Source organism: Choloepus didactylus, chromosome 5, assembly GCF_015220235.1.
Source record: "Choloepus didactylus isolate mChoDid1 chromosome 5, mChoDid1.pri, whole genome shotgun sequence".
Lineage (NCBI taxonomy): Eukaryota > Metazoa > Chordata > Mammalia > Pilosa > Megalonychidae > Choloepus > Choloepus didactylus.
Genome location: NC_051311.1, coordinates 24,990,758 through 25,015,972, shown reverse-complemented (window position 1 = coordinate 25,015,972; position 25,215 = coordinate 24,990,758). Strand labels below are relative to the sequence as shown.

Below are 25,215 nucleotides of genomic sequence, written 5' to 3'. Positions count from 1 at the left end.
ATAAATATCTAACTTTTCTTAAATTCTTATCATTTGCCAGGATTTGTGTTATTTAATCATAAAAACAAACCTTTGATATAGACCCTTTATTCACATTCCCATTTCAAGGAGACAAGTGAGGTAACTTGCTCAAAGTATTACAAGTGGTTACTGGCAGCACCAGGGCTCAAATTGAGATATTTTTTACTTAAAAGCTCTTAGTCATAAACACATCACATCTTGCTTTTCATTCTCCCCTCCCATTAAATGTCTGCAATCAAAAAATGGTTCAAAGGAACGATTATTCCCCACTCCAAATGTTTCCGTCACAAGGAGGGACTGTTATTGGAGTAACACTTCTAGTTTCTGTACGTCCCCTCGGTCCTCACTCAGAGGTGTGGTTCATCTGATTGGCAAGTTTTGTAAGTCTCCTCTTTCCTTTTTCTTTTTACTAAGGGATCTCAGGCCAGTAGAAAGCAAGTGCTCTAGACTGCTCGTGAACATGAGATAGGTTGAGCAGAAAGGTCCTGTCTCTGTAGGCAAGCCCTGCGGTTTCCAGCTCTGTCTGTGACAGGTGGCAAGTCTGCCCCATACCTGACACCTAAGCCCCATCTCCAACATCTCTATCAGTGGCAAGCTGACATTGTGAGCTCCTTCTGCCTTATCCCTCTATCTCAATTGGATCAGAAGTTGATTTGGAAAAGAGGTGTTTTGCCACTATGAATCCTCTCAATCATTCTCTCCCATTTTTATTCTGACTTTAAAGGTAGCCCTTTTTAAAAAAAAATTAAGTCTATCTATCCCAATAACAAATGTCTTAGTTGTACTTGTGTAAGAGAGTGACCTCCAAAGCAGGGAATGCACAAAGCACGCATATTGGAATATGGAAGGAAAATATTAGAATTTCCTTATTTAAAAGCCCTATGTGTTTAAAAAAAAAAGTAAAAAAGAAAATTGCAGTCTCTGCAAACCCAAGATTTCAGTTAGATGTCAAGATTTCAGCTAGATATCTTCTCACAATGGGTCAGAACTTTGTTTTGTTTTGTGGACGTTGGAATTGGACAGAGAAAGATGCCATTTGCCTGTGTGGCATCCAAAAACAGAATGTTGTTATGATCCATTTGTTTCCCAACATAATAAAGAATAAACTGATGATAAAACATGCTTCTAGGTTTAATAAAAATGATATCTACAAGCAAGATGTATAGTTCGGGGATTTTCTTCCTCCAAAGACACAGACAGCCTCCTCATAAAATCTAAGTTTCATAGGTGGCATCCTTGTGTAAATAAATGAACAATGGGTCCTCGTCATGATTATTCCACCTACTAGACATGAGCCCTTGTATAAGTCATTCACTTCCATAGGATTGGGAATTTCTGTAAAATAATGGGACTGATTAATGTTTCTAAATTCTACAGTTAATTGCTGTGATGGTTAGTCTTATGTGTGAACTTGGCTAGGCTATAGCACCAAATTATTCAATCAAGCACTAATATAGGTGTTGCTGTGAAGGTATTTTGCGGTTAATATCCACCATCTGTTGAGTTAAGCAAAGGAGATTACCCTTGAAAATGTGAATGGGCTTCATCCATTCAGTCAAAGTCCTTAAGAGCAACAACAATTTTCCCTGTTTTCTGCCTCAAGACCACAGTATCAACTCCTGTCTGAGTTTCTAGCATGCTGGCCTACACTACAAATTTCAGACTCAAGACTGTGCAACATCAGCTCTTGGCTGAGCTTCTAGTCTGCCAGCCTGCCCTGTGGATTTTTGACTTGCCTGTCTCTATAAATGCCATATATTGTAATACTGATTCTGTTTCTGAGAGTGATACCTGGGCAAAACCAAAAGGTCAAGTCATAAGACAAAGAAATATGTTTATTTGTTGAGTAGTCCCAAATTACTAGAGCCTGAGGTATTTTCTGGGGTCAGATAAACTTTACTAGACATGGTTAGAAAGATTTCCAGGCTCCTACAGTATGATGGTGAAGTGCTATTAGAGGAAAGGAGAGCAGTGCTCAGAATTTTTCCTTGGTATTTTTTGGGAATTACCACTGCTGTCCTGAGGAATTAAAGTTAATTAATAGAGAATTGTAATAAAATGTAAAAAAGGAAGAGACATTTGGGTTCAAGATGGAAGAGGTGCTGCAATTGAGTTTGACCAGCCAGTATTTGAAACAGGTAGCTGTGGTGTAATATACTACATATATTTCCAGAAGGAGGTAAAAAAATGCAGGATGGATCTTTGGGCACTATGGTGGTTTTCAGCTGTATGTACCCTGAAAAATATGTCCTTAAACCTAATCCATTCCTATGGGTATGAACGCATTGTAAGTAAGACCTTTTGATGAGGTTACTTCAGTTAAGGTGTGACCCACCTCAGTCAGGATGGGTCTTAATCCTATTACTGGAGTGCTTTAGAAGAGAATGAAATTCAGACAGAAGGAGAAAATCCACAGAAGAAGCAACCAGAAGCTGAACATCAATGGAACCCGGAAGAGAAGGGAGAGACCAAGAGATGCTGCTATATGCTTTGCCATGTGACAAGCTAAAGACAAAGGATCACCTGCAGCCAGCCCCAGAATGCCACAGTCTTTGGGAAGAAGGCATCATGTTATTGACACCTTGATTTGGACTTTCTCTTAGCCTCAAAACCAGGAGCAAATAAATTCCCATTATTTAAGCTGAACCATTGCTTGATATTTTCTTGAGCAGCCAAGGAAACTAAAACAGGGACTTTCATAGAACTTCTTCCCAAGAGATATAGTGTGTAGCAACAGCTGCTTTGAATGGTGGTCAAGATGAAAGCAACTGATGTTTACTGAGTCATTTCTGTATTCGGATATTGTGAGATACTTGATATCATTGAGCCTCCAAGTAACCCCAGGAGGTCAATGTTACCATCCTCATTTTACTGATGAGTAACCAAGGGTTTGGTGACTTGCCCTACATCTCTGTGCTAGGAAATGACAGAGCCAGGATCCAAACTTGAATCTGCTAGTTGTTTTTTCCATGTTAGCACAGTATTATGTTTTTAAGTTTTAAATTCATAACTTCTTCCTCATTATTCTCTTCCAGGGTAAGAAGTAAAATACAAAGTACGATTTATTGGTACCAAAAAGGTATTAATTTATTCACCTGATAGGCTGCTACTGAGGCAGGCACTCTGCAAAAACAAGCTGTGGTCTGGGTGACCTTGGCTTCTCTCCTACATTCCAGAGCCAAATTTCATGATTGCTATTATTCATGACATCCACCATCAGCCCACATATCAATATGAATCAAACTTCCCAATCTAGGGAACACTTTCATATAAGTTATCTCATTTGAGTCTCACCACATCACTGCCTTCAACATCCTATCTCTATTCTCCCATGTTATGTAGGTATTCAAAGAAGCTCCTTCCTTTGGGAAAATTGCCCATTTTACAAAATTGAGAAACTCAGAGAGATGGAGATGGATATAAATTCAAGTCTATCCAACTCCCAGTGAGGCTACCAACAACAGCAGGAGAGCTCCAGATGGTTGTCTCACAGGTATCTCTAACTCTATTGCCTAAAACTAAACTTGTAATTCCTGCCTCACTACTCCACCTGTACAAATCACTGTCACTCCTTTGCACATAATTCTTCAGGGGTTGTCCATGGCTTACGAAATATAGCTGAAGTTCTCTGGAACGATGCTCAGGACCTTCACAACCTGCCATCAAACTGCCCTACCAGTCCTTTCTCTCCACTTCTTCTCATCCCCAATGGGAATTTAGTTTCAGTACACCAAACTTCCATCACTCCTTGGCTATAACACACATCTTCCTTCCATGCCTTTTCTCATACAGTTCCATTTTTCTTGAGGGAGGTTTCCAGACTTAGAAGTCAAACCTCAAGGTTCTGCTCAAATGTCACCTTCTCTGTGATGCTTTATCCTTGAGTCCAAAGTTTTGTTTGCACTCTTATTACAATAGTGATCACAGCCCAGTTTGCTACTGTAGCTAATTATGCTTGTGTCCTCATCCTGGGGGCACTTATTCCCTCCAGCACTTGGTATGGTTCCAGGATCAGGGACCCAGAGGAGAGGGCCTACCTTAGCTGAGGCATGCCACCATCATGCACACAACCTTCCCAGTGGCCTTGTCCTGTCATTGAGCTGGCTGGGAAGAAGGAGCTGACGCTGTGATTTGACTGAAGTAGGCTCTTGTGTGACACTGATTGTTAGGACAATTAAGGCCTGCAGGCCTCCTGATATCCTCCTCTTCTCAGGGGTGCAGGTCGGGGTGATTACTTCATGGCTAGGTCAAGGCCATACCACCTCCACCACTCTGACCACTCTCCTGGCCTGTTCTTTAGCATTTCATATTCTTATTTCTTGGCATTGAAATCCAAAACAATATTGTATGGGTGCTAGAGACCAAGAAGTATGTTTTACAGACATATATTCACTGGGATTTCTCAATTGAGATAACCAGATAAAACTCCTATACCCATAGCCATGCAACCCAAGAGCCATTTTAATAAACAATTTTCATTTTACTGAAAGTGTCACAAATGAAACATGGTTAAAACAAAATAAAGTCTTATACTGCTTAAGTGGAGGCCAGCTATTAATCACTGTAATTTTTATAATCATGATCAAAGGAAAAATGTCCTGTATTTTAAAAAAATTCTGTCTCATGCTTGGTGTTTCTATAGTAATTTTTATTCTGTATGCTTTTAATTTTGAGTACTTGAGTGAATTTACAATTCCACTGAGTGTATTAATTTAGAAAAATACATTTGAAAAATGTTTAATTGTAGTGCTACTGTTACAAACCATTGTTGCATCTTATTCTCTTCCATGCATCATTAAGCTCTAAGATTTACTGAGAGGCAGAGAGATGAAAGGGTGACAAGAATTTGAGGGAGAAAGAGAGCAAGATTGGGATCCGGAAATAATGAGTTCATTTCTAACAAATCTTTAGGATTTCTCTCACCAGCCCACTCTGCCCCTCCTTCCCTCAAAGCTTCAGATTTCTAACCCTCCTGAGACATAAAGGAAAAGCAAAGGCTGTGAACATAAGCGTTCACTCCAACCCTGGGAGAACTGGGGTACTCATATTTTATTTAAAAAAGCAGTGGTCCATGTAAGAGAGGAGTTGATTATAAGAGGCATAAGCTGGATTGAACATGGCTCTGCATCCTTGCACTCCAGAATGCTCTGGGAGGATTTGGAGGGGTAGGTAGAGATGAAACTCCTCACAAAGAGATATATTTAAACAGATTTTGACAACATTTAGCCAATCTCCAACCCAGGTAAAGAATCCTGTGTGTGCTAAGGAGGAAAAGATGAGAGAAAAGGGGTTGGTGATACAAAGATACTTGCTAAGTTTTCAGGTCCAATTCCCCTCTCTGGACCCCATGTAAGAGTAGAGAAGGCTCTGTTTGATGCAGTCAGCAATGGCATTTATTTGAGGAGCTGAGAGTGAACAGCTCAGAGTGCGTTATCCCAACTTTCTTCTATCTGCCAGGTGTCTTCAGTTTTTACTTTGGTTTAGAAAGCTACATTTTAATGGAAAACACTAGTGGAGTAAGAAAATATAAGCTCTGGTTTGGGGGAAAATGTTACAGATTGCATGTCAACTTGGTGGTGTGTTTGTGTTTGTTGCTCTTTAAATGTTATCAAATACATTGCTGTTAGCATATTGTACCCATATTGTATATATTATGTTGACATATGGGGTATCTTATATTGGAATTTGTTTTCTTAGAATGTAAGAGCTGGAAATGCACGTCTAAGCACAGTCTTATTTTTGAGACAAGGAAACTGGAGCCCAGAGAAGCCCGAGGGGACCACCCATTACTGGCTAAATCTGGACAAGACCCCAGCTTTCCACCTTTCCAGCCACTGTATCACGCTGCTGTCTCTTGACATTTCAGAAGCTTCCCTTCCTCCCTCTCCCTGCTCTCCCCCTACCCCTCTTTCCTTGTCCCTTTCCCTCTCCCTCCCCTCCCCACCTCCTCCCTCCTCCTCTTCCTCCTTCTCCCTCTCCTTCTCTACCCCTGAAAAGGGAATAGAACAGTTAATGTAAATCCCTCTCATTCCTTCCTCTCCTCCTCCCATCACTCAGTCTGGTCCACTGAGTCACACATTTTCACAGTTCTCCTAGAATAAGAATAATAAAAACTTATAAAGTGCTTGTTCTGTGCCAGATTCTATTCAAAGTACTTTACATGCATTAACTCATTTACTTCTCCAAGCTGTGTGAAGTGGCTACTTGTATTATCACTCCATTTTATAGGTTTGGAAACTGAGGCACAGCACAGGTAACTCAGGCCACACAGCTGGTAAGTGGACTCAGGCAGGTCACCCCCAAGGGCCCTGAGCCCTTCCTCCTTTATGTCTCACAGGTGTAACACTTCCCCACTGCCCTTACAAACCCCTTGCACTCCAAACTCTGTCTCACATCTGTTTCCTAGGGAACCTGAACTGACACTGGGAAGACAAAGAAGTTTAATGATTGTGAAGTCCCCAAAGTAGGGAAAGACAAGGAAGAGGATTCAGATTCAGAATGCTAACTTTCGGACTCAATTTGAGCTCTTCATCACATATCGTTAAAAATTCTGAGTCTTCCTATTGCTGATATTTCCATCAAAAGCCCTGATTAAGCCCACAGCATTACTGGTGAATTCCCTGCTGGATCCTAAGGGATCGGAAGATGCAACCACATGGGTCTACCTCCAACATGCTTATAATCTCATGGGTACACTGGCAAAGGACCATATGTACATGTGCAAATGAAAGTAGAAAAACATGTCACTAGAGCTCCAAGAGAAAGGACAGAAAGAGGCTTGGTCACAACTGGGTGAGGGAAATTGAAGTCTCTAAAGAAGTAGGGGCTCTTCCCTGATGGGAACATCCTCTGGGTTTGGGAAAGCCAAATGACACTTTTTGGAAATTCTCCTGTGCATTTTCCTTCCTTGTTCTCTGTCTGGCTTCTTGTGACACTGTGACTCTTTCTTTCTCTTTTCTTGGCTGTTCTCCTTTGCTTTCTCTGGCTCATTTAAATGTTGGCATGCTCCCATTTGCCTTCTCTTTTTTGCTGTCTCTCTCCTTTTCAGTGTAACAATGAACCTCAAAGGAAGGAGGGGGAACCCGACCAGCCGACAAAGTCTGATTCTATCCAAGTGAAGCCACAGATTCTCTGCTGACAAAAGTGATCTTCCTTGTGTGGGAAGCTGTTGGCGTGCACCATCCCGCCCCCACCTCCCGCTCCATCTAGGAGCCAGCGGGAGCTGGGACTCAGCACAGCCTCTCCAGCCCAGCACGTCGAAGGCAGGGGAGGGGGCCGCAGGGCAGCACTTGCAAAGAAATGACAACGCTGACACGAAGGACCGAGTGAGCTCCTCTAGCACCATGCCTTGCCCTCCCTCTCCAAGCTTCCCTCCTGCAACCGAGATCTCACCGGGAGCTCCCATCCATTCACCCAGTTTGCCTGCAGCAAGGCACCCACATTCCCCTCAGGGTTTCCCGTCCTTGCATGCCTATCTTTTCCCCGCACATATTCAAATTCTACAATCTTTCAAAACCAATAACCTCCGTCCTGCTTCCCAGCCCCCAATGGTTTCTCCCTGCTTGGAACTCCTAGCAAACATGTTGCATGTCACTCCCATGGTGCTAAGTTGCAAACTATTTTTAAAAATTAAGTATGTTTCCTTTCCTTAATCAGCCTGTAAAAACTAGCCGAGGCGAGCAGGATTGGGATGCTGGCATCCTACAGAGTGCTTCACTATTGCAGGAAGTGTGCCTGGCGGCTGGACTTTTTAGTAACCACACTTCCAGCTTTACCACTCACTAGCTAGGGGAACTTGGACAAGGGACTGACCTTTCCGTGCCTCAATTTCCTCATCTGTAACCTGGGAGTCAAGTAGTGCCTCCTTAAAGGTTTTGTGTGATTTTTTTAAAATGAAGATTGAATGTATTATTATATATAAAGTACTTTATATATAACAAAGTACTCAGAATTATATCTGATACACAGTAAGTGCCCAATAATAATTAGCCATTAATATTACTACCAGATCATCATCATCATTTAAAACATAGCTAAAAAATAATAAGACAAATTGTAAACTTGGCTTTTAGACCTGCTTAATTAACAGTCATATGAACTATATTTGAAAATGCTAAACATAGCACTGGAAACATAAAAGGCTTAAGTGCATATTTGTTAAATATTCAAACTTAAATTGCACCAGCCATGTTTTAGTGGGAAGAAATGTGGATAGGCTATTGTTTTAGTTCCTGGCTGCTAAATCAAATACTGTGGGAATTTATTGGCTCACAGTTTTGAGGCTAGGAGAAAGTCCAAAATTAAGGCATCATCAAAGTGTCATCAAGGTGATGCTTTCTCCCAGAAGACTGGGGAATTCTGGGGTTGGCTATCAGCAATCCTTGGTCCTTGGCTTTTCTGTCCTATGGAAATGTACATGGCAGCTTCTCCTGGCTTCTCCTTTCTCTTCTGGGTTCCGTTGACTTCCAGTTCTGGCCGTTCCCTGTCACTTTCTCTCTCTCTGTGGCTTTCCCTATAAGGCCTTCAGTAACAGGATTAAGACCCATGTTGATTCATTTGGACCACACCTTAACTGAAGTAACCTCATCAAAAGGTCCTATTTACAAGACTTCACAGCTACAGGAATGGATTAAGTTTAAGAACATGCTTTTTTGAGGGATGTAGCTCTAAGTCACCTCATCTATGCGTAAATTTGTGTTTAAGCATCTACCAAACTTTCAATACCTTCATTTAGGGAGGTTTTTTTTTTTTTTCATTGTAATAACAATGAAGCAATATATTACTATGGTTGTGACCATCAGTGCCTCTTTTAAGGAAACAAAGATATGAAGAAAGTTCAATAAATGTTCGGGGATGGCTAAAACCATAGGAGGGTTTTTTCTTCCACTACGTTCCACCTCTGCTGAGGCGTTCTATGTGCACTCACGCAGTGTACCACAAGAGGGCGTCTGTGGTCACAAAACCAAAGCAGCAGCCAGGGACTAGACAGCAGGAGGTGCTGAAAGAAGGAAGCTGCTTGAATAATTAACGCTTCAAAACTGGGTAAAGTGGTCACAAATGTGCAGGGAGTGTAATTATAAAAAAGGCAGATAGGCTTCTCGAAAGAGAAAAGCATTCCCAAGGACTCCAACCAGGTAGAGATTTAGATTCAGAGCTTGATTTTGAGCCTTGCTCCAGAAAATAGACTCATCCCAGGGATTGTTAGGTAGAAAATAAGAAAGAGAACTTCACATACAATCTACTGACATCCAGTTACCAACATCCAAGGAAGTCTTAAGCTTTTATGAGGTCCAACTTGCCTTGAGTGTTTGAAGCTTTCCAGGCTCTTATCTGATGCAGGAAAGCAGCAAGAGAAGCTCAGGGATTTGATGATGTTTATTTTTTTGGTGGTGTTCCAAGTCTGGAGTATAAGCTGAGGATAATGCAATTTTAGTCAGTATTCTTATTATCTGCATTCTCTTATTCTGGATAAAAGAGCCACGTGCTTTTCCTCTGTCTTGCTTCCCTTCACCCTCCTCAAACTAAGTGCCAGCAAAACAATCCACTGCAGCTTCTAAGAAATGAGAATTAACTTTGGACAAGCCAGTTTTAAAAATCAGCATTTCCTTGCTCTCTCCCTTAGTCATTACAGATTTATGGCATTAGAAAGGCTAGATACCTAAATGATCAGGTTTTATTAAATCCTTTACCCAAGTTTAGATACTAAGATCATTGCAATGAGGGAAATTTCACATTAGTTTCTAATAACTGATCCCTTGGGCTTCACTGTCAGAAGGTTCTTTCTAGGGCTTAACCTACATCAAGCCTTTTATAATATTATACTTAAGTGAAATCAAACAGTAGATGTTAGGGCAGATGATAAAAGAGTTCACAGCAGCAAATGAACAGAGGTTCTGAATAGAATTCAGGATGTTAAATTTAATCTCTCAAGTCCTAACCTGTTTCAGTACTAGTTACTCTCATGATCACCTGCCACCAGATAGATTTACAAAGTGAATGAGATTGGACATAACATCTGAGTGAGGGAGCAGGAAAAGTTCCAATTATTATTGTCCCCTGGTACATTTGGTGACTTCTCTGTGCCCTCCCAGGAGGGGCCAGGGAGACTGCTGAGGAAAGCTGTGGATGGTTTGTCACTAGCATCCCTACTCCTCTCAAAGTGGGCTCACTCTCCATGGCATCAGCATCCTTACACCACCTCTTGCTTTGTAGCTGCAAGTAGGTTGTCAGATTTAGCAAATAAAAACACAGGACATCCAGTCCAATTTGTATTTCAGATAAACAATGAATAGTTTTCCGGCATAAGTATGTCATTATTTTATCTGACAACCCACTTGCAAGGAGCCTGGGAATTCCAGGCAAACCTCACCATCTTTGTCTAGAAAAGGCCTTTACAACTGAGTAATAGTGACAGTATGTTCTACTCTGTCTTTTATTTGCTTTTTAATAGAGGCATTTGTGCAGGAAGAAACTGTCTTAAAGAATCCAATCTCTATGTCATAATAATAATGATAATAATGCAAATAGCGGCTAACAATCATTGAGCACTTACTCTATGCGAGCATTGTGGTAAACACTTAATCCTCCAAACAACCCTTTGTCGATGAGGAAACTGAGGTACAGAGAGGTTAAAAACTTACTGGAGGAAACACTGTTTAGAAGGTTTCTGAGATGTGACACTGAGAACAAGTATCCTTTTTCACAGACTCCTGTTGAGTCGAAGTCTTTCTCTCTAGATATAGATTTACATACATATAGATGTATATATATATATCTCATGCACACATAGTATGTGTGTGTGTGCCTGCACTGTAGAAATCACCCTGAACTTTGCCCTGGGGGTCAAAGAAGTGGGCCCATCTTGACTGATAGGCTCAACTGATAAAGCCATTAACAAAAAATGGACACAATTTTTTTGCATTGATTCAATTTTGTAATTGCTTGGTATTGGTGCAGAGGACAGACTAAGTATGTTCTCCTGAGGTTCTGTCTCTCTACAGTGTCCTTGTTGTGGAGAGATGAGGAGTAAAAGCCATCATGATATCTAACAGGAACAAAAAAAGCATTCTCATTCCACCAGCACAGTACTAAGAATGCTTATTTGAGGTGGTATAGACCAAGGCTCTAGGCTTCTTCTGATCAGGACTTAACATGCCAACTTAGCATTTTTAATACTGACGTTCCCAGATCCAAACCAAATTCAAACATACAGTCCACTGGGGCCTCGTCTCTGCAGCTGGGGAAGGAGGAGGGATGCTAAGCAATTCTGGGAACTCTTCTGAAGCCTGTGCCTGGTGCCCATCTCTCTGGCTTTATAGCATGGCCTGCATTTGCTGAGCTCTTTATGCTGATGCAAATGTAAGTGACTCCACTCTGACAGCTGAACAATCCTTTTCTTCAAAAGGCTGAATGGCAATGAAACATATTTTTGCAGCAAAACAAAGATTTTTTTTTTTTTTTAATCTTTAAAAAGGCATGCAAGGAACTGTTCCTCCTTCTAAGGCAAATAGTTCAGAGAATGAATTGAATGTGGGGAAATTGGGGGAAAGGGGAGTGCGGTGGTTTGCAGCTACATGTACCCCAGACAAACACGTTCTTAAACTTACTCCACTGCTGTGGGTGTGAAAGCATTGTAAGTAGGACCTCTTGAGGAGGTCACTTCAGTTAAGGTGTGGGTACCTCAGTCAAGATGGGTCTTAACCCTATTACTGGAGTCCTTTAGAAGCAGAATGAGATTCAGAAACAGAGAAAGCCAAAGAAGCAAGAAGTAGAAGATCAACAGAACCCAGAACAGAAGGGAGACACCAGGCGCTGCCCCCAGGTGTCTCACCATGTGACAAGTTAAGCACCGAGTATTGCCAACAGCCATCTCGAGAATGCCGCAGTCTTCAGGGAGATAGCATCAGCCTGATGACGCCTTGATTTGGACTTTCTTTTACCCTCAAAACTGTGAGCTAATAAATTCCATTGTTTAAGCCAAGCCATTGCATGGTATTTGCTTGAGCAGCCCAGAAAACTGAAACAGGGAGTGTACAGATAACCGGCTGGAGGGGGTGACCCTGAGGAATTAGAATCATTTAATGAGCTGATACCCAAAGTATTCTTGAATACAAGACTCATTCATCTTGAGCCCTAGGGATTCTATGATTGTCAGCAAGAAAACATCTGACCAAGCACTCTAGACTTCTGGGGAAAAAGACTGTATTAAGGATGGTGATGTCCACTGACCTGAGTCACCAGCACAAATTACACCCAAGGAATAATAACCCTCCAAAAGCTACATTGTGGGTAAACCTCTGGGGACTTTCCCTTTCTTGGCACACACCAGGGTTGTGGTTACAGTCACCTTCGCTCTTGTTCTGTGGGTCAAAGAAGCGTGTCTGTGCTTTCTCTAGGTTTCAATTCAGTTGACTGGCTGAGGACTATGGCACTGATTCAAGGAATATTGTTTTCTTTAAGGATTGGTGTCAATAAACATCTCAAACTTCTGTGTTGTCGATGTTCATGTGAGTAGAGTCTAACCAAGGGACTCAGAGACTCACATATAGGACTCATTTATTCATTAACTGAGCAAATATTTATTTAACAATCACTGATACAATTCACCCTCCCTACTTCCTGACACTAGATTGAATGAAAGAAGGGATGAGGGCTAGGCGGGAAAACAGGCTAAGTCTGTATGAAATTCTATCATGTTGGGGTGGGGAAAATTAAGAAAAGGTAGGGCAGTGGAACTGTGGACAAATGTAAAGGAAGAACTGCTCAGTGGATGGCGGGGCTGAGGACATGGGGCTGGGCTAGGGGTCAGCAGCAGTTATAATAAGCCAATTTGCTCCAACATGAATGAAAATGTTTACTTGCATGGCATGTGCTCCTGTTTTGTTTTTTTTTTTTTTTAATTGAGATTGTTCACATACCATACAATTATCCAAAGATCCAAAGTGTACAATCAGTTGCCCCCAGTACCATCATACAGCTGTGTATCCATCATCAGAATTAATATTTTTTTCAATCTTTAGAACATTTTCATTACTCCATAAAAGAAATAAAGACAAAAAAAGGAAACTCAAATCCTCCCATACCCCTAACCAACCCCCTCCATTATTGACTCATAGTATTGGTATAGAACATTTGTTACTGTTGACGATAGAACGTTAAAATTCTACTAACTGTAGTATATAGTTCACAATAGGTATTTTTTTTCCCTGTATGCCCCTTTATTACTAACTTCTATTTATAGAGTCATACATTTGTTCTGGTTCATAAAAGAGATTTCTAACATTTGTACAGTTAATCATGGACATTCCCTACCACAAGGTTCACTGTATTATACATTCCCATCTTTTAACCTCCAACTTTCCTTCTGGTGTCATATGTGACTCTGAGCTTCCCCTTTCCACCCCATTCATGCACCATTCAGCACTGTTAGTTATTCTCACAACGTGCTACCATCACCTCTGTTCATTTCCAAACATTTAAGTTCAACCTAGTTGAACTTTCTGCTCATAATAAGAAACTGCTCCCCTTCTTTAACCTCGTTCTATATCCTGGTAACTTATATTTCATGTCTAGGAGTTTACATATTATAATTGGTTCATATCAGTGAGACCATGTAATATTTGTCCTTATGTGTCTGACTTATTTCACTCAATATAGTGCCCTCAAGTTTTCTTCATCAACCCATTTTTTTAAAGATGGTTTTGTTCACACACTATACATTACATCCTAAATAAACACTCAGTAGTTCCCTGTATAGTCACGTATTTATGTATTCAGCACCATCACCACTATCTATATAAGGACATCGCCATTTCTTCCACAAAGTAGGAGGAAGAGTCAAAGAAGGTAGAGAGACAAAAGAAAAAGAAAAAAGAAAGAGAAAAAAACAAAAAACAAAAACAAAAAACAACAACAAAAACATGATCGCTAGGAAGCACCAAAAGGAAAGATAGTATTAAACTAAAGTAGAAGAAAGAGTCAGACAACATTACCAATGCCAAGAGTCCCATACCCCTCTCTTATGTCCCCCTCTTATATGCATTTAACTTTGGTATATTGCCTTTGTTACATTAAAGGAAGCATAATACAATGTTTCAGTTAATTATAGTCTCTAGTTTGCATTGATTATGTTTTTCCGCCAATACCACCCTGTTTTTAACACCTTGCAAGGTTGACATTCATTTGTTCTCCCTCATGAAAAAATGTATTTGTACATTTTACCACAATTGTTGAGCACTCTAGGTTTCACAGAGTAATACAGTCACAGTCTTTATCTTTCCTTTTCCTTCTGGTGTCCCACATGTTCCTAACCTTCTTCTTTCAACCATAGTCATAGTCATCTTTGTTCAGTGTACTTACATTGCTGTGCTACCATTATCCAACCAAAATTGTGTTCCAACCCTCTTACTCCTGTCTTTTCCTATCTGTCTGTGGTGTTCCCTTTAGTATTTCCTGTAGGGCAGGTATCTTGTTCACAAATTCTGTCATTGTCTGTTTGTCAGAGAATATTTTAAACTCTCCCTCATATTTCAAAGACAGTTTTGCAGGATATAGGATTATTGGTTGGCAGTTTTTCTCTTTCAGTATCTTAAATATATCACACCACTTCCTTCTTTTCTCCATGGTTTCTGCTGAGAAATCTGCACATAGTCTTATCAAGCTTCCTTTGTATGTGATGGATCACTTTTCTCTTGCTGCTTTCAGAATTCTCTCTTTGTCTTTGGTGTTTGATAATATGATTATTAAGTGTCTTGGCGTAAGCCTATTCAGATCTATTCTGTTGGGGTACACTGTGCTTATTGGATCTGTAATTTTATGTCTTTCATAAGAGATGGGAAATTTTTGTTGATTATTTCCTCTATTATTACTTCTGCCCCTTTTCCCTTCTCTTCTCCTTCTGGGACACCCATGACACATACATTCATGCACTTCATGTTTTCATTCAATTCCTGGAGACGTTGCTCATATTTTTCCATTCTTTTCTCTATCTGTTCTTTTGTGTGTAGGTTTTCAGGTGTCTTGTTCTCCAATTCCTCAGTGTTTTCTTCTGCCTCTTGAGAGCTGCTATTGTATGTCTCCATTGTGTCTTTTATCTCTTGTGTTGTTCCTTTCATTTCCATAGATTCTGCCAGTTGTTTTTTCGAACTTTCGATTTCTACCTTATATATGCCCAGTGTTTTCTTTAGAGCCTTCATCTCTTTTGCCATATCTTCCCTAAACTTTTTGAATTGATTTAGCATCAGTTGTTTCAATTCCTGTATCTCAGTTGAAGTGCAAGTCTGTTCCTTTGACTGGGCCATAACGTCATTTTTCTTAGTGTAGGTTGTAGTTTTCTGTTGTCTAGTCATCTGATTTCCTTGGTTACCCCAATCAGGTTTTCCCAGACAGAATAGGCTCAGGTCCCAGAAGGAGGAAATATTCAGTATCCGGTTTCCCTGAGGGTGTGCCTTAGAAAATTGATGCACACTGTGAGGCCTCAAGCCACTGTGCTTTTCCTAAACTGCCCAGCAGGTGGCGCCTGTCAGTCTGTAGCTCCTGACTGGTATAAGGAAGTGTGGCCCATGGCTGTTTTCTCCCAGTCTTTGGGGTCTGGTTCTGAATGGAAGGTGGGTAGTAGAGCTGGGTACCACCTCTTTCCTCTTAGGGAAGATAACTCTCCTAGGGAGATTTCATTTGCATTTAAATAGGTTCTTTGTTTCTCTGCTATCTCCACTCTTGTCTGGGTCAGAGCACTGCAAGCTGAAAACAGCTAAGACTTTCTCCACTGAGCCACTCAGGTTGAGAGAGAGAAAAAGGGACAGAAAACCCCCTTTCAGGGTCAGTCTGTGGCCCTCAGTTTCACCTGTCAGCCAGAGATAGCACCCAGTCCTCTGGGCTCCCTGTCCCAAGACAGAGAAGTCCCCTGGTACTTTAAGGTGAGTCATCACTAAAACCTCTGTCTGTTTCTTGGGGATTTGCAGCTTGTACTGAGCAGTCCACATTTGCCAATTAAAACCCCAGTTGGAGCTGGACTGAGGTATATTTGCTTGTTCAGAGAGAGCTGCTCTCTATCACAGTGAGGGTTTGCCATTCTGGCTGCTGTGGGGGAAGGCGGCTCCCATCTCAGATCTGCAGTTTCTACTCACAGATTCCACACTGCGATCTCAGGCATTCCTCCCAGTTCAGGATGATGCACGATGTATGGACAGTCACAGTCGTCCCCCAGCAGTTATTCCAGATCATTTATTAGTTGTTCCTGGTTGTTTATTAGTTGCTCCAGGGGGACTAACTAACTTCCACTCCTCTCTATGCCACCATCTTCAGTTGTAGGCTTTTGAAAGGTATGATTCTCTTGTCTTTTTAAAATTAATAATGGACAGACATACTTTTATGGGGGCCCCAAGTTGCTGAATTCCAGTTATACATAGGCTGAAACTAAAATATGAAAATTGTCATATATTTGTTTCCCACAGAATTAAGTGGAAATCCTTCCCAGTTACTTGTGCTCTACCACAGCTCTGGCTTGCTCACAGATCCTTCCAAGTCAGTGGCATGGATATCTACCCCATCTTTATAACCTCCAATTTTCCAAAATTAGCCCTGGATTTGAGAGCATGTGTCCAGACTATGTCCATTGGAAGACATACTTTTGATTTCCTTGAAACCTCAGGGCTTTTTGGGGGGAAAGTGGTGGAAAGGCTGAAAATTTTGAATTAGGTAGCGAGAAAGGAGAGGAGCAGGGGAAATAAGATGGGTTCCAGGTGCTCCCTAAACTTCTGTAAAGCTCAGAGGGAAGTCCCCAGAGACTACCAGTTTACTGATAAGTTTAGAGACTCATGTGGAAATCAAGTTGTATTTTGCTTGATAAATAGAGCACTCTCTTGGGCATGTTTGACTGACGAGTCACTCTTCTAAGGTATGTTAAAGGGTCACCTGGGAATTCACAGCCAAGGATCTTCTGTCCAAATAGGCACCTCCAGTGTAGTGAGGTCTGACTCTCATCCCAACACCTTAAGGAAACCAGGGGAAGGCAGATCTGAGAAACAGCAGTGATAGTGTGGAAATGAGAATGAATGTCTTTGCTGAGGTGTAAAGACACCAGCCCTTTTCGTGAAGATAATTTGAAATCTGGAATCATCCCCTTCTGCTCATAGGACCCACAAAGCACTAAGCGTCAGCTCAGAGATCATCCTGGACTTTTCTTGGGCTGGAGCATGGCCAGTTGCTAAATCAGCACTTACTGTTCCCTTGTGAGGCTAGGAGGAGGTGAGGGGGGATCGCCAGAACTGAGGACATGGTGTGAGTGGCTGTCTCCTTTCACCGGAGAAAACAGTATCTGCCACTACTTCTGGGACATCAACAGAGTAACCCGGCACCGACAGTGTTAAGCTATTTCAAAGCCAAGTGAATGTGATTTCCACACCTATTTGTTTTTAATTGAAGTCTATTTAAAATTTGAGGACCCCTCTTTCGCTAATTTGTTATGGCAATATTAATTAATGGTTTTGCTTCATAGCCGTTAGGATGCTGCTTTTAGTGAGTAAGATGGATTAGCAGGAGTATGAGATTAGAAAAACAATCTGTAAACTGGTCATAGACAGCTGGGGGTCACCTTGGTGTTTGGTAAAGGGACAGACACAGTTGTGTAAAAAAAACCTATTAGTGTCCTGCAACGAGGCACTTCCTGCATTAATAGATTCAGTCCCCTGGTCTGGGGCTAATTCTTGGAACATCCGCATGAAATGTGTTCACATTCAAGAGCTCTGATCCAAATTTAATATAAAATGCTGAAACAAAAAAAAAATGTTCTTTTCAATTACATTGTGTATTCCCATGATTTCTTCACCCTCTGAGAAGTAATTGCTTCAAAGAACAGGGAATAGAGTGGGGTATGGGTTAAGTGTTTCTGGGCTTGTGAAAAATGGCAAGAACTGAAGCCACAGGTGTAATTTCCCCCAAAAGGACCTCTGAAGGGCTTGGTCAAAGCAACTAACCTTTATGAATAGATTTTAAAAGCCTTCCCTCTCTTACTTTCAGGAGTAAAAGTGTTTTAATTGCTTGGACCAAAGTCTTTGTAGACACTGTTCACACCACTGCTTCCATCAAATAAAACAGACTGACATGGAGATTCGGGAAATAATAAATAAATAAAGGGAATAATTGAGGCTGAAGAAGAAATTCATAAGTACATAAATAAACTCGTTTGGGTTCAGATGAGGGAAGACGTTTCATCTCATTCCTTTTTTCTGAGTTACTATGCACATTGATAACTTTTACTCATTTTTTTTTCTCACAATACAATGTACTCTGTTCTCTCCTCTAACCAGTTTTTATGGAAAGGAAAAGTTGAAAGATATAAATTTATGGTTGAATTTGATGCTTTCAAGGGACCAGCTTTTTTTTGTTGTTGTTGTTCTAGTGGTAGAAAATAAAGACTGAAAGGGGGTTGTAGATTTTTGTACTTCTATCATTTTGTTTACAATGATGCTTTGAAGTAATGAATATTTATGTTCTGACATAGGGCATATCTTTGCTTCCAAGTGTCTTTTTAACCTAAAGGAAGGTTTCAGACTCTTTCTGCAGATAAAAAAAATAAGAATTTGGTCTGGCCTTCCCAGTTATTTTCTAGTGTTAATTTATCATTATATTTAGAGAGTATCCAGCATCCTCATACTGTCTGTTAGCATTATAGACCCTACACATCTAAGTTTTGGCTATGCTTTAAAGAATTTAATAAATTCTCAGCGTCATCACTCTGGCTAAGTGACCTAAAGTCAGAACTCATGAAATTAAAGGAACAAAACTAGCCTGGTTTTGAGAAACATACCCAAGTGTAGGCTACAGTGGAAATTAGATTCTAGAAAAAATTGACTCCTCTGACTTTCATCTTTATTGAGAATATTATGCTTCTGAACTCGTTCTTCTAAAATTTAGACTACAAGCAAGCCTATAGTACCTTATTTTTACCACTGGAAAACTACTTAGGGTATGGAATGAGTAGCCGTTTCATTCTTTCAAGCAAGTTGTATATTGAATTATTAGCATGACTACAATTATCACTCATACAGATATACTCTCTATAGACCTTCAACTAAAGGACTGTTTGGGTGATTTCTACTTAGGTAGAGCAAGAATTTAAACTGCTGCTTTAGTCGTGACATGGCATTTCAGACCTGCGGACTTGAGGGGCTGCATGGTTAGTGCCAGATAGCAAGAAAACCTGGTTCTCTTACCAACCTGCGTAAAAATCAGATGGGGAAATGTGTTAAAAATACAGATTCCTGGTCCTCAGCCAAGAACTTATTGAATTTCTTGCAGTCAGGCCCAGAGGCTGTATTTTAAACACACTTCCCAAACGATTCCTGCATATAGTAACATCTGATTTTGTTTTTTCATAGACTATTACTTAAAGAAGAGAATTACCACTAAGGATGGTGCTGAAGCTTCATTCATATGACCAAGTCTTCACCGAAGACCATGAAACTGAGACACAGTATCTTCAGTTGCTTCTGTAGAAGTGTAACCCAACGTGAGTATCTTAGGACCAGACTCTATTGATCTGGTTTTATGCACATGGAAGGCTAATCTGGGTAGGGCAGAACCTGAAACTTTTAGTAGAGAATACTAAACATTGATGCCAGTATTCAAGTTCCAGAAATCACGTCACTTCAACAGTAAGTGCTATCATATTTCCTGAGGTAGACTGGGGCAGGGGCAGTTATTCAAATGGTGCATTGGGGCATGTGTCCAGCGGTGGCTGGAAGGAAGCCTAGCTTGCTTTACAGACTGTAAGTGCTAAGTGAGCATTTAGACAAGGATAACAAAGCGGGACAAGTACCTCTAGGGTCTTAAAAACCTCCAGAAGCATCGTGGCAAGAGAAGCAAGCAGTGTGCCTTAGCAGGAAGCATGGTTTATGGACAGAGTTCCAAAGGGCAGGGGGTGTGGGCATCAGAGCCAGGAAAACAAAACAGCCTTTAAAGTGATTCTTGGGATCTTTTCTTCTCTTTTAGCTTCCCCCTCTGAAGCCAGACCAAATCCAAGACAGGCTTCTAATTCGATAAACCTGATGATGGCAATTCTCCTGATTACCATTGTCGTGGTCAGCCCCACACCCAGCTGTGGGGAGCAAATTCTGTGAGTGGAGATCTAGGGGAGAGGATAATGAGCCTTCTGAAATGGCAGAGATGCCAGTGGGTGTGATGAACAGCACACAACCCTCTCTAGGCTACATGCCCTTCATCATCCAGTCGGGGTGGTTAGTGAACTGTCAGAGAAAAATAATTTAACAGCGGTGGCTTTAACTGATGTGCTGCATTCTGGGGTCAAATGACTATTACAAAGTAGTAGCACTGACTGGTTTCTTCATCGTGAGAGCTCAGGGTTGACAACATGAAAGAAAAAGGCATCGCAGTCAGATTTCACTGACATCCTTCAAATTTCACCCCGGGGTGGGGTGGAGAGAGAGCAGGAAGAGAGTGACAGGCAGAGGGAGAGAAAGGACCTTTCTTACTAAACAAACGTGTGCCAGGCTCGAGGGAGGGCCGTCTGCGGGGAAGCCTGCCTCTCTGGGAAGCATCAAGTTGGACATGTCAGTTTAGGGATGACCATGAGAGTAAAAGGAAATTGAGGGTGACAAAACCCACAGGCTATTGGTGGTAAGAGAACTTCTCGGAGAAAATGGCAAACGGTCATGAGCAGCCTCCAAAGGGCCTCCTCCCAGATCCGGCAGCCGGGGAGTAAAGCGGTTTCCAGGATGTTGAGGGCAAGTTTAAGTTACAGATAATGGAGAAACTGAATAGGAAGGAAAAAAAGGAAAATAAATAAAATGGAGGAGTAAGGAAGGAGACAGCAGAGCTCCAGAAGTTCTCTCTAGGAGGCGCTTGGAGATAGCACTTAAGTTGGAAGGCTAAGAGACTTCTATGGAATCTGTACTTGTTTTGCAAACACACTGCTTTTACTTGGATTGTATATTTGAGGGGGGGGGGTGGGTTGCAAGGCAAAACCTATGGAGTTTATGGTGTAATTCTTTCCAACTCACTCCTTAGAACAAACATTGGGCATTAAAAAATATTTGAAAATAAATGAATGAATTGAAGATACATATACCAAGAGGAACACATCAAGAGGTTGTAATTCCTTGCCTGATAGTCTCTCTCCCTCACTAGATCAAACTATGGGAGAAGAGAAGCAGGACATTGTCTGCCTTGCCCCTTGTATCCACTGTGCTTCATAAGAGTCAAGGCAATATTTATTGAATGAACGAACAAATGCATGCTTGGACCCCAGCCATTCCAAATGAGGGACCTGCCATTACACGCTTCAGTTTTATCACAGTGAAGTGTCCCTGGGTGGTAGCTGAGGTTTTGGTGGTACCCTGTATTATTTAACAGATTTATGATCTCCCAAAGCAAAGTAATGGCTTCTATTCTAGGTGTTGTGAGGTAATAATGATAACAACCATCATAGTAATAATTTACAATTATTGAGTACTTACTATGAATCCCACACTGGGCTAAGTGCTTTTTAGCCACATGAATTGTTTATTTCCTTAATTGATGCCCAAAATGAACAAAGATAATTTTCTGTATCTTATGCATTACTGATGCCCACAAATAATTTTCAAAATGATAAGAGAAAAGAGTAATTTGCATAAATAAGCAATTACAAGACTTGAAAGTATAAGGTTGTTTAAAAATGGTGTGAGTACAACTCCTGACACATAGACAGGCAGTGCTGAAGAAATCTCTCTGGAATGACTGAAGGAAAACTAATGCAAGAAAGCAGATCCATGGCTGTAGAGGAAAAGGCCAAAGAAGTGATCACATTGACTGAGAAAAGCAAGGTTCTAAAACTGAATTCGGTTTCTAACCTCCTCTGCCGTCCTGTCTTAAAAGCCTCTTCCTCCGACCTTCTTACGGTGACTCTCTGGGTCCTGCTGGAAGCACAGCTCACCCCAAGCTACAGTGAGGGCACCCTGACCTCAGCCCAGTCAGGGTGATGAAACAGTTCATATTCGCTTGGCTAGAAACTCAGTCAAAACCATATCTCACAAATACCTTTTGACCTCATTATCCTTTCCCCTGGCTGCCTAGGATTTAGAGCCTGAGTTAGCGAAGGGCCTGGCAAATGGAGTTGGGCCCTTCCTGCCTCATTGTAACTCTCTACAGGAGCAGAAGGATCCTGTGCCCCAGCCTTCCCTCTCCTTCCTCTGGTGCCGTAGTGTCCTCCCGGTAGCTGGCATCATCATTACGAAAATCACCTGGCTTCATTAATTCTCCCCTTACCTCTGGTAAGTTGGAGTGCTGACATGCTCTTTCCTTTCTTTACATTCACATGATTCTCTCTCCAAAAAGCCCGAAAATTGCTCTTAATGATAAGGATAGCAAAAGGGGCCTTTTGTGTGCACTCGGCAGAAGACTAGCTTTTCTGGAAAGAAGTGCTTGGATGCTGCACTGCACTTACGGTAATTGGAGGAGAGGGGTCGGGCTGCTCCCCCCTTACAGCAAAAACAATAACAATTCACATTCATCTCAGCATCCTTCCACCTGGGTGGCAGCTACCTGAGATTTCTCACCTGTGGCAAAAGGTTCCTTTTACTCCTGCTGGGAATGTGGCTGGGCAGCCGAATGTTAAAGAGGGCCTGGAGGGCAGCCTGTGCCGCCTGGCCCTTGGCCAGCTTCTTGCTACGTCCCGAGCCTTCAAAGGTCCTCCCGTCCACTCTCACTGCCATCACAAAACTCTTGGCGTGCTGCTTCTCCACCGTCTCGGAGAGGCAGACGTACCTCAGCCCCGAGCGGAGTTCATTGAGCACCACCACGGGGTTCTTCTCCCCCTCAGCCGTGGAGAGCATCCGGTGCTTGCCGGGCTTGGCTTGGCCCATGAGGTCCAACGTGTGGTAGAGCAACCTCCCTTGTCGATAGGCGGTGGAGAGCAATTCGGTGTTCACAGGGTGGCAACCAGAAAGCTCCTCGCTGGGTGTGGATGGCTCAAACTCCTTGAACAGGGTATCTGGGAAATCAGCCTGGTCGGAGGTGAAGTCTGTAGACGGGCTCATGCTGTTTCCCATGGCAAAGTGGGCTTGGCACGCGTTAGGGAACTGGACAAATGATTTCAGTGCCAACTCGGCTGCGCGCATCTTGGCTTTCTTTTTGGTGGGTCCTGTGCCCTCAAATGTTAGTCCGTTGACTTCCACGGCCACTGCAAAGACAGGGGCATGCACTGGGCCTGTCTGTGAGACCATCTTGTACTGCAAACCTGGCTTCAGTTCATGCAGTTGGACCAGGGCGTTCTTTGGCGTCACCGACCATGAGAGTTTTTTCCAGATCAGTTGTAATTTGCAGAAATGGCCACTATTCCCCTCCTCCAGAGGTCTTTTCCTTTTTATACTGGGTGCACTTCCTCTTGACCTGTCACTGGGTGGGAGTGGTTTTGTCTCCAGGTTGCCCACGTGACGGTTTTCCTTCACTTCAGCACTGCTGGTACCTGGTAGTGAAAATAAATTAGTCATGACCCAAGGCAATGGCAGGTTGTTACTAATGACAAACGTAATACCACATTACAAAACCTGAAATTCATAAATACAAAAGCCCTGATACTAGGGATAAGAAAACCGAGGCCTATAAAATGTGAAAATGTGCTGTGACAGCCTTTACCGACTCCAAGGAAGCATATCAGTGGAGAAGCACATGGAAAGCAGCAGCCTTTACTTCTTGGCTGGCAGAAATTATCCTGCATCCTTGATAAGTGGGGGAATGACTACCTGCCAGGGGCCAATTAACCATGAAGAGTAAAGCCATCACAAGACAAGGAATGCATTCTTGAGCAGTTCTTGGAGAGCTGCAATTCTGAGAAGGAAGCCGGGTGTGTGTGTGTGTGTGTGTGTGTGTGTGGTGATGGTGAAGGAGGGGAGAGGAGCATTTGCCCTGCTCAGTGGTTTATCCGATCTGTAAGTACTGAGCTATTATGCCACTTTGCACTGAAACCAGCTGCCAGCATCTTTCCAACCCTCCACCATACCCTTCATCTCTCTCAATGATATGCTCAAGTGGCCTCCCTTCAAAACACAAACGAATAAAGAGACTCCTTTCCATCAGTTTTGGACCATGCTGAAGATCAGAAAAGCCTTTCTCGCCTTTGTGAAAAGTCTAAATATATTCCCTGCACTGGGGGGAGGGAGGTGAGGGGACATGACGAGGGCCCTTCATCTGCCGATTCGGTAAGTCGAGTCCTGCTTGGATGGGCCAGCTTTGGGTTCTGCTGTGAACAGCAGGAGGATACCAAACTCGGCTGCAATCACGATGCCTTTTCAAGCTGTTCATGACAGTAAGGGATTCAGACTTCTTTCCTTTGGTGAGGAGAGCAAAGACCCTGCCTTTGTGTCATCCTCTTTGGTTTTCTAGCTCCAAATAGGGTTTCTCAAAAACAGACGCCCTTGTTTACAACAGGAGGTGAAAAAAGAATGGTGTCTCTTCAGATTACTGTAGAGAGAATGAAGAGAAGCCAAACAGAATGACTAAGAGTTGAGCCCCAGATGAGATACTGCAGTGTGTCCTGCGACATTTCCTATGTCCCTGGTCAGCTAAATACAGCCCGTGGACCTAATCCAGCCCGCTGCCTGGTTTTGTGAGTAAAGTTTGTTTGGAACACAGGTATGCATGCCTTTTTTAATTTTTACATATTGCCGATGGCTGCTTTTATGCTACAATGATAAAGCTGAGTCATTAGACAGAGACCAGGTGATACCTGAAGCCTAAAATATTTACTATATGGCCCTTTACAGAAAAATTTTTCCGACCCCTGTCCTAGCTGAAACAACATGCTGGAATCTTTCAAAGTCTGCAGGTGAGAGGACATGGTTTTTGTATGTCATCTACAACAGTGGTTCTCAGTCTTCACTGCGTACCGCAATCACCTGGGGAGCTTTTGAAACCGTCATGTGCCAAGGTTCAGCTCCCAGTCACTCGGTTCTTCCTGGCTTCCTGGTTGTCCCCAGCGTGGCCGGGGTGGAGATCCTGGGTCTCAGTGGGAGTGTTGGAGCCTCTCCAGCCCCAGCCCAGGGCAGCTGTCTCAGCTGGCGTGTGGTGTCCACACTCCCCTAAGTGACAGCAGAATCCCCTGTTCTCATTCCTTAACATTTCCATCGCAGGGATTTCTTGTTTCATTAATCAGATAGGCAAACATTTAAAAAAGACTAAAAATGCTATAGTTTTTTTAAG

At 42.2% G+C, this 25,215-nt stretch overlaps 1 protein-coding gene across 5 annotated transcripts in view; it reads right to left on the bottom strand.

Annotated features, from left to right (window-relative positions):
• ADARB2 (adenosine deaminase RNA specific B2 (inactive)) overlaps positions 1–25,215 on the bottom strand; it is a 604,351-nt gene that overhangs the window by 176,254 nt on the left and 402,882 nt on the right. For all 5 annotated transcript variants that reach the window (XM_037835667.1, XM_037835670.1, XM_037835668.1 and 2 more), the window contains one exon: positions 22,575–23,482. In XM_037835667.1, the coding sequence (XP_037691595.1) occupies positions 22,575–23,482 (908 nt within the window). The remainder of the gene's footprint in view (positions 1–22,574; positions 23,483–25,215) is intronic.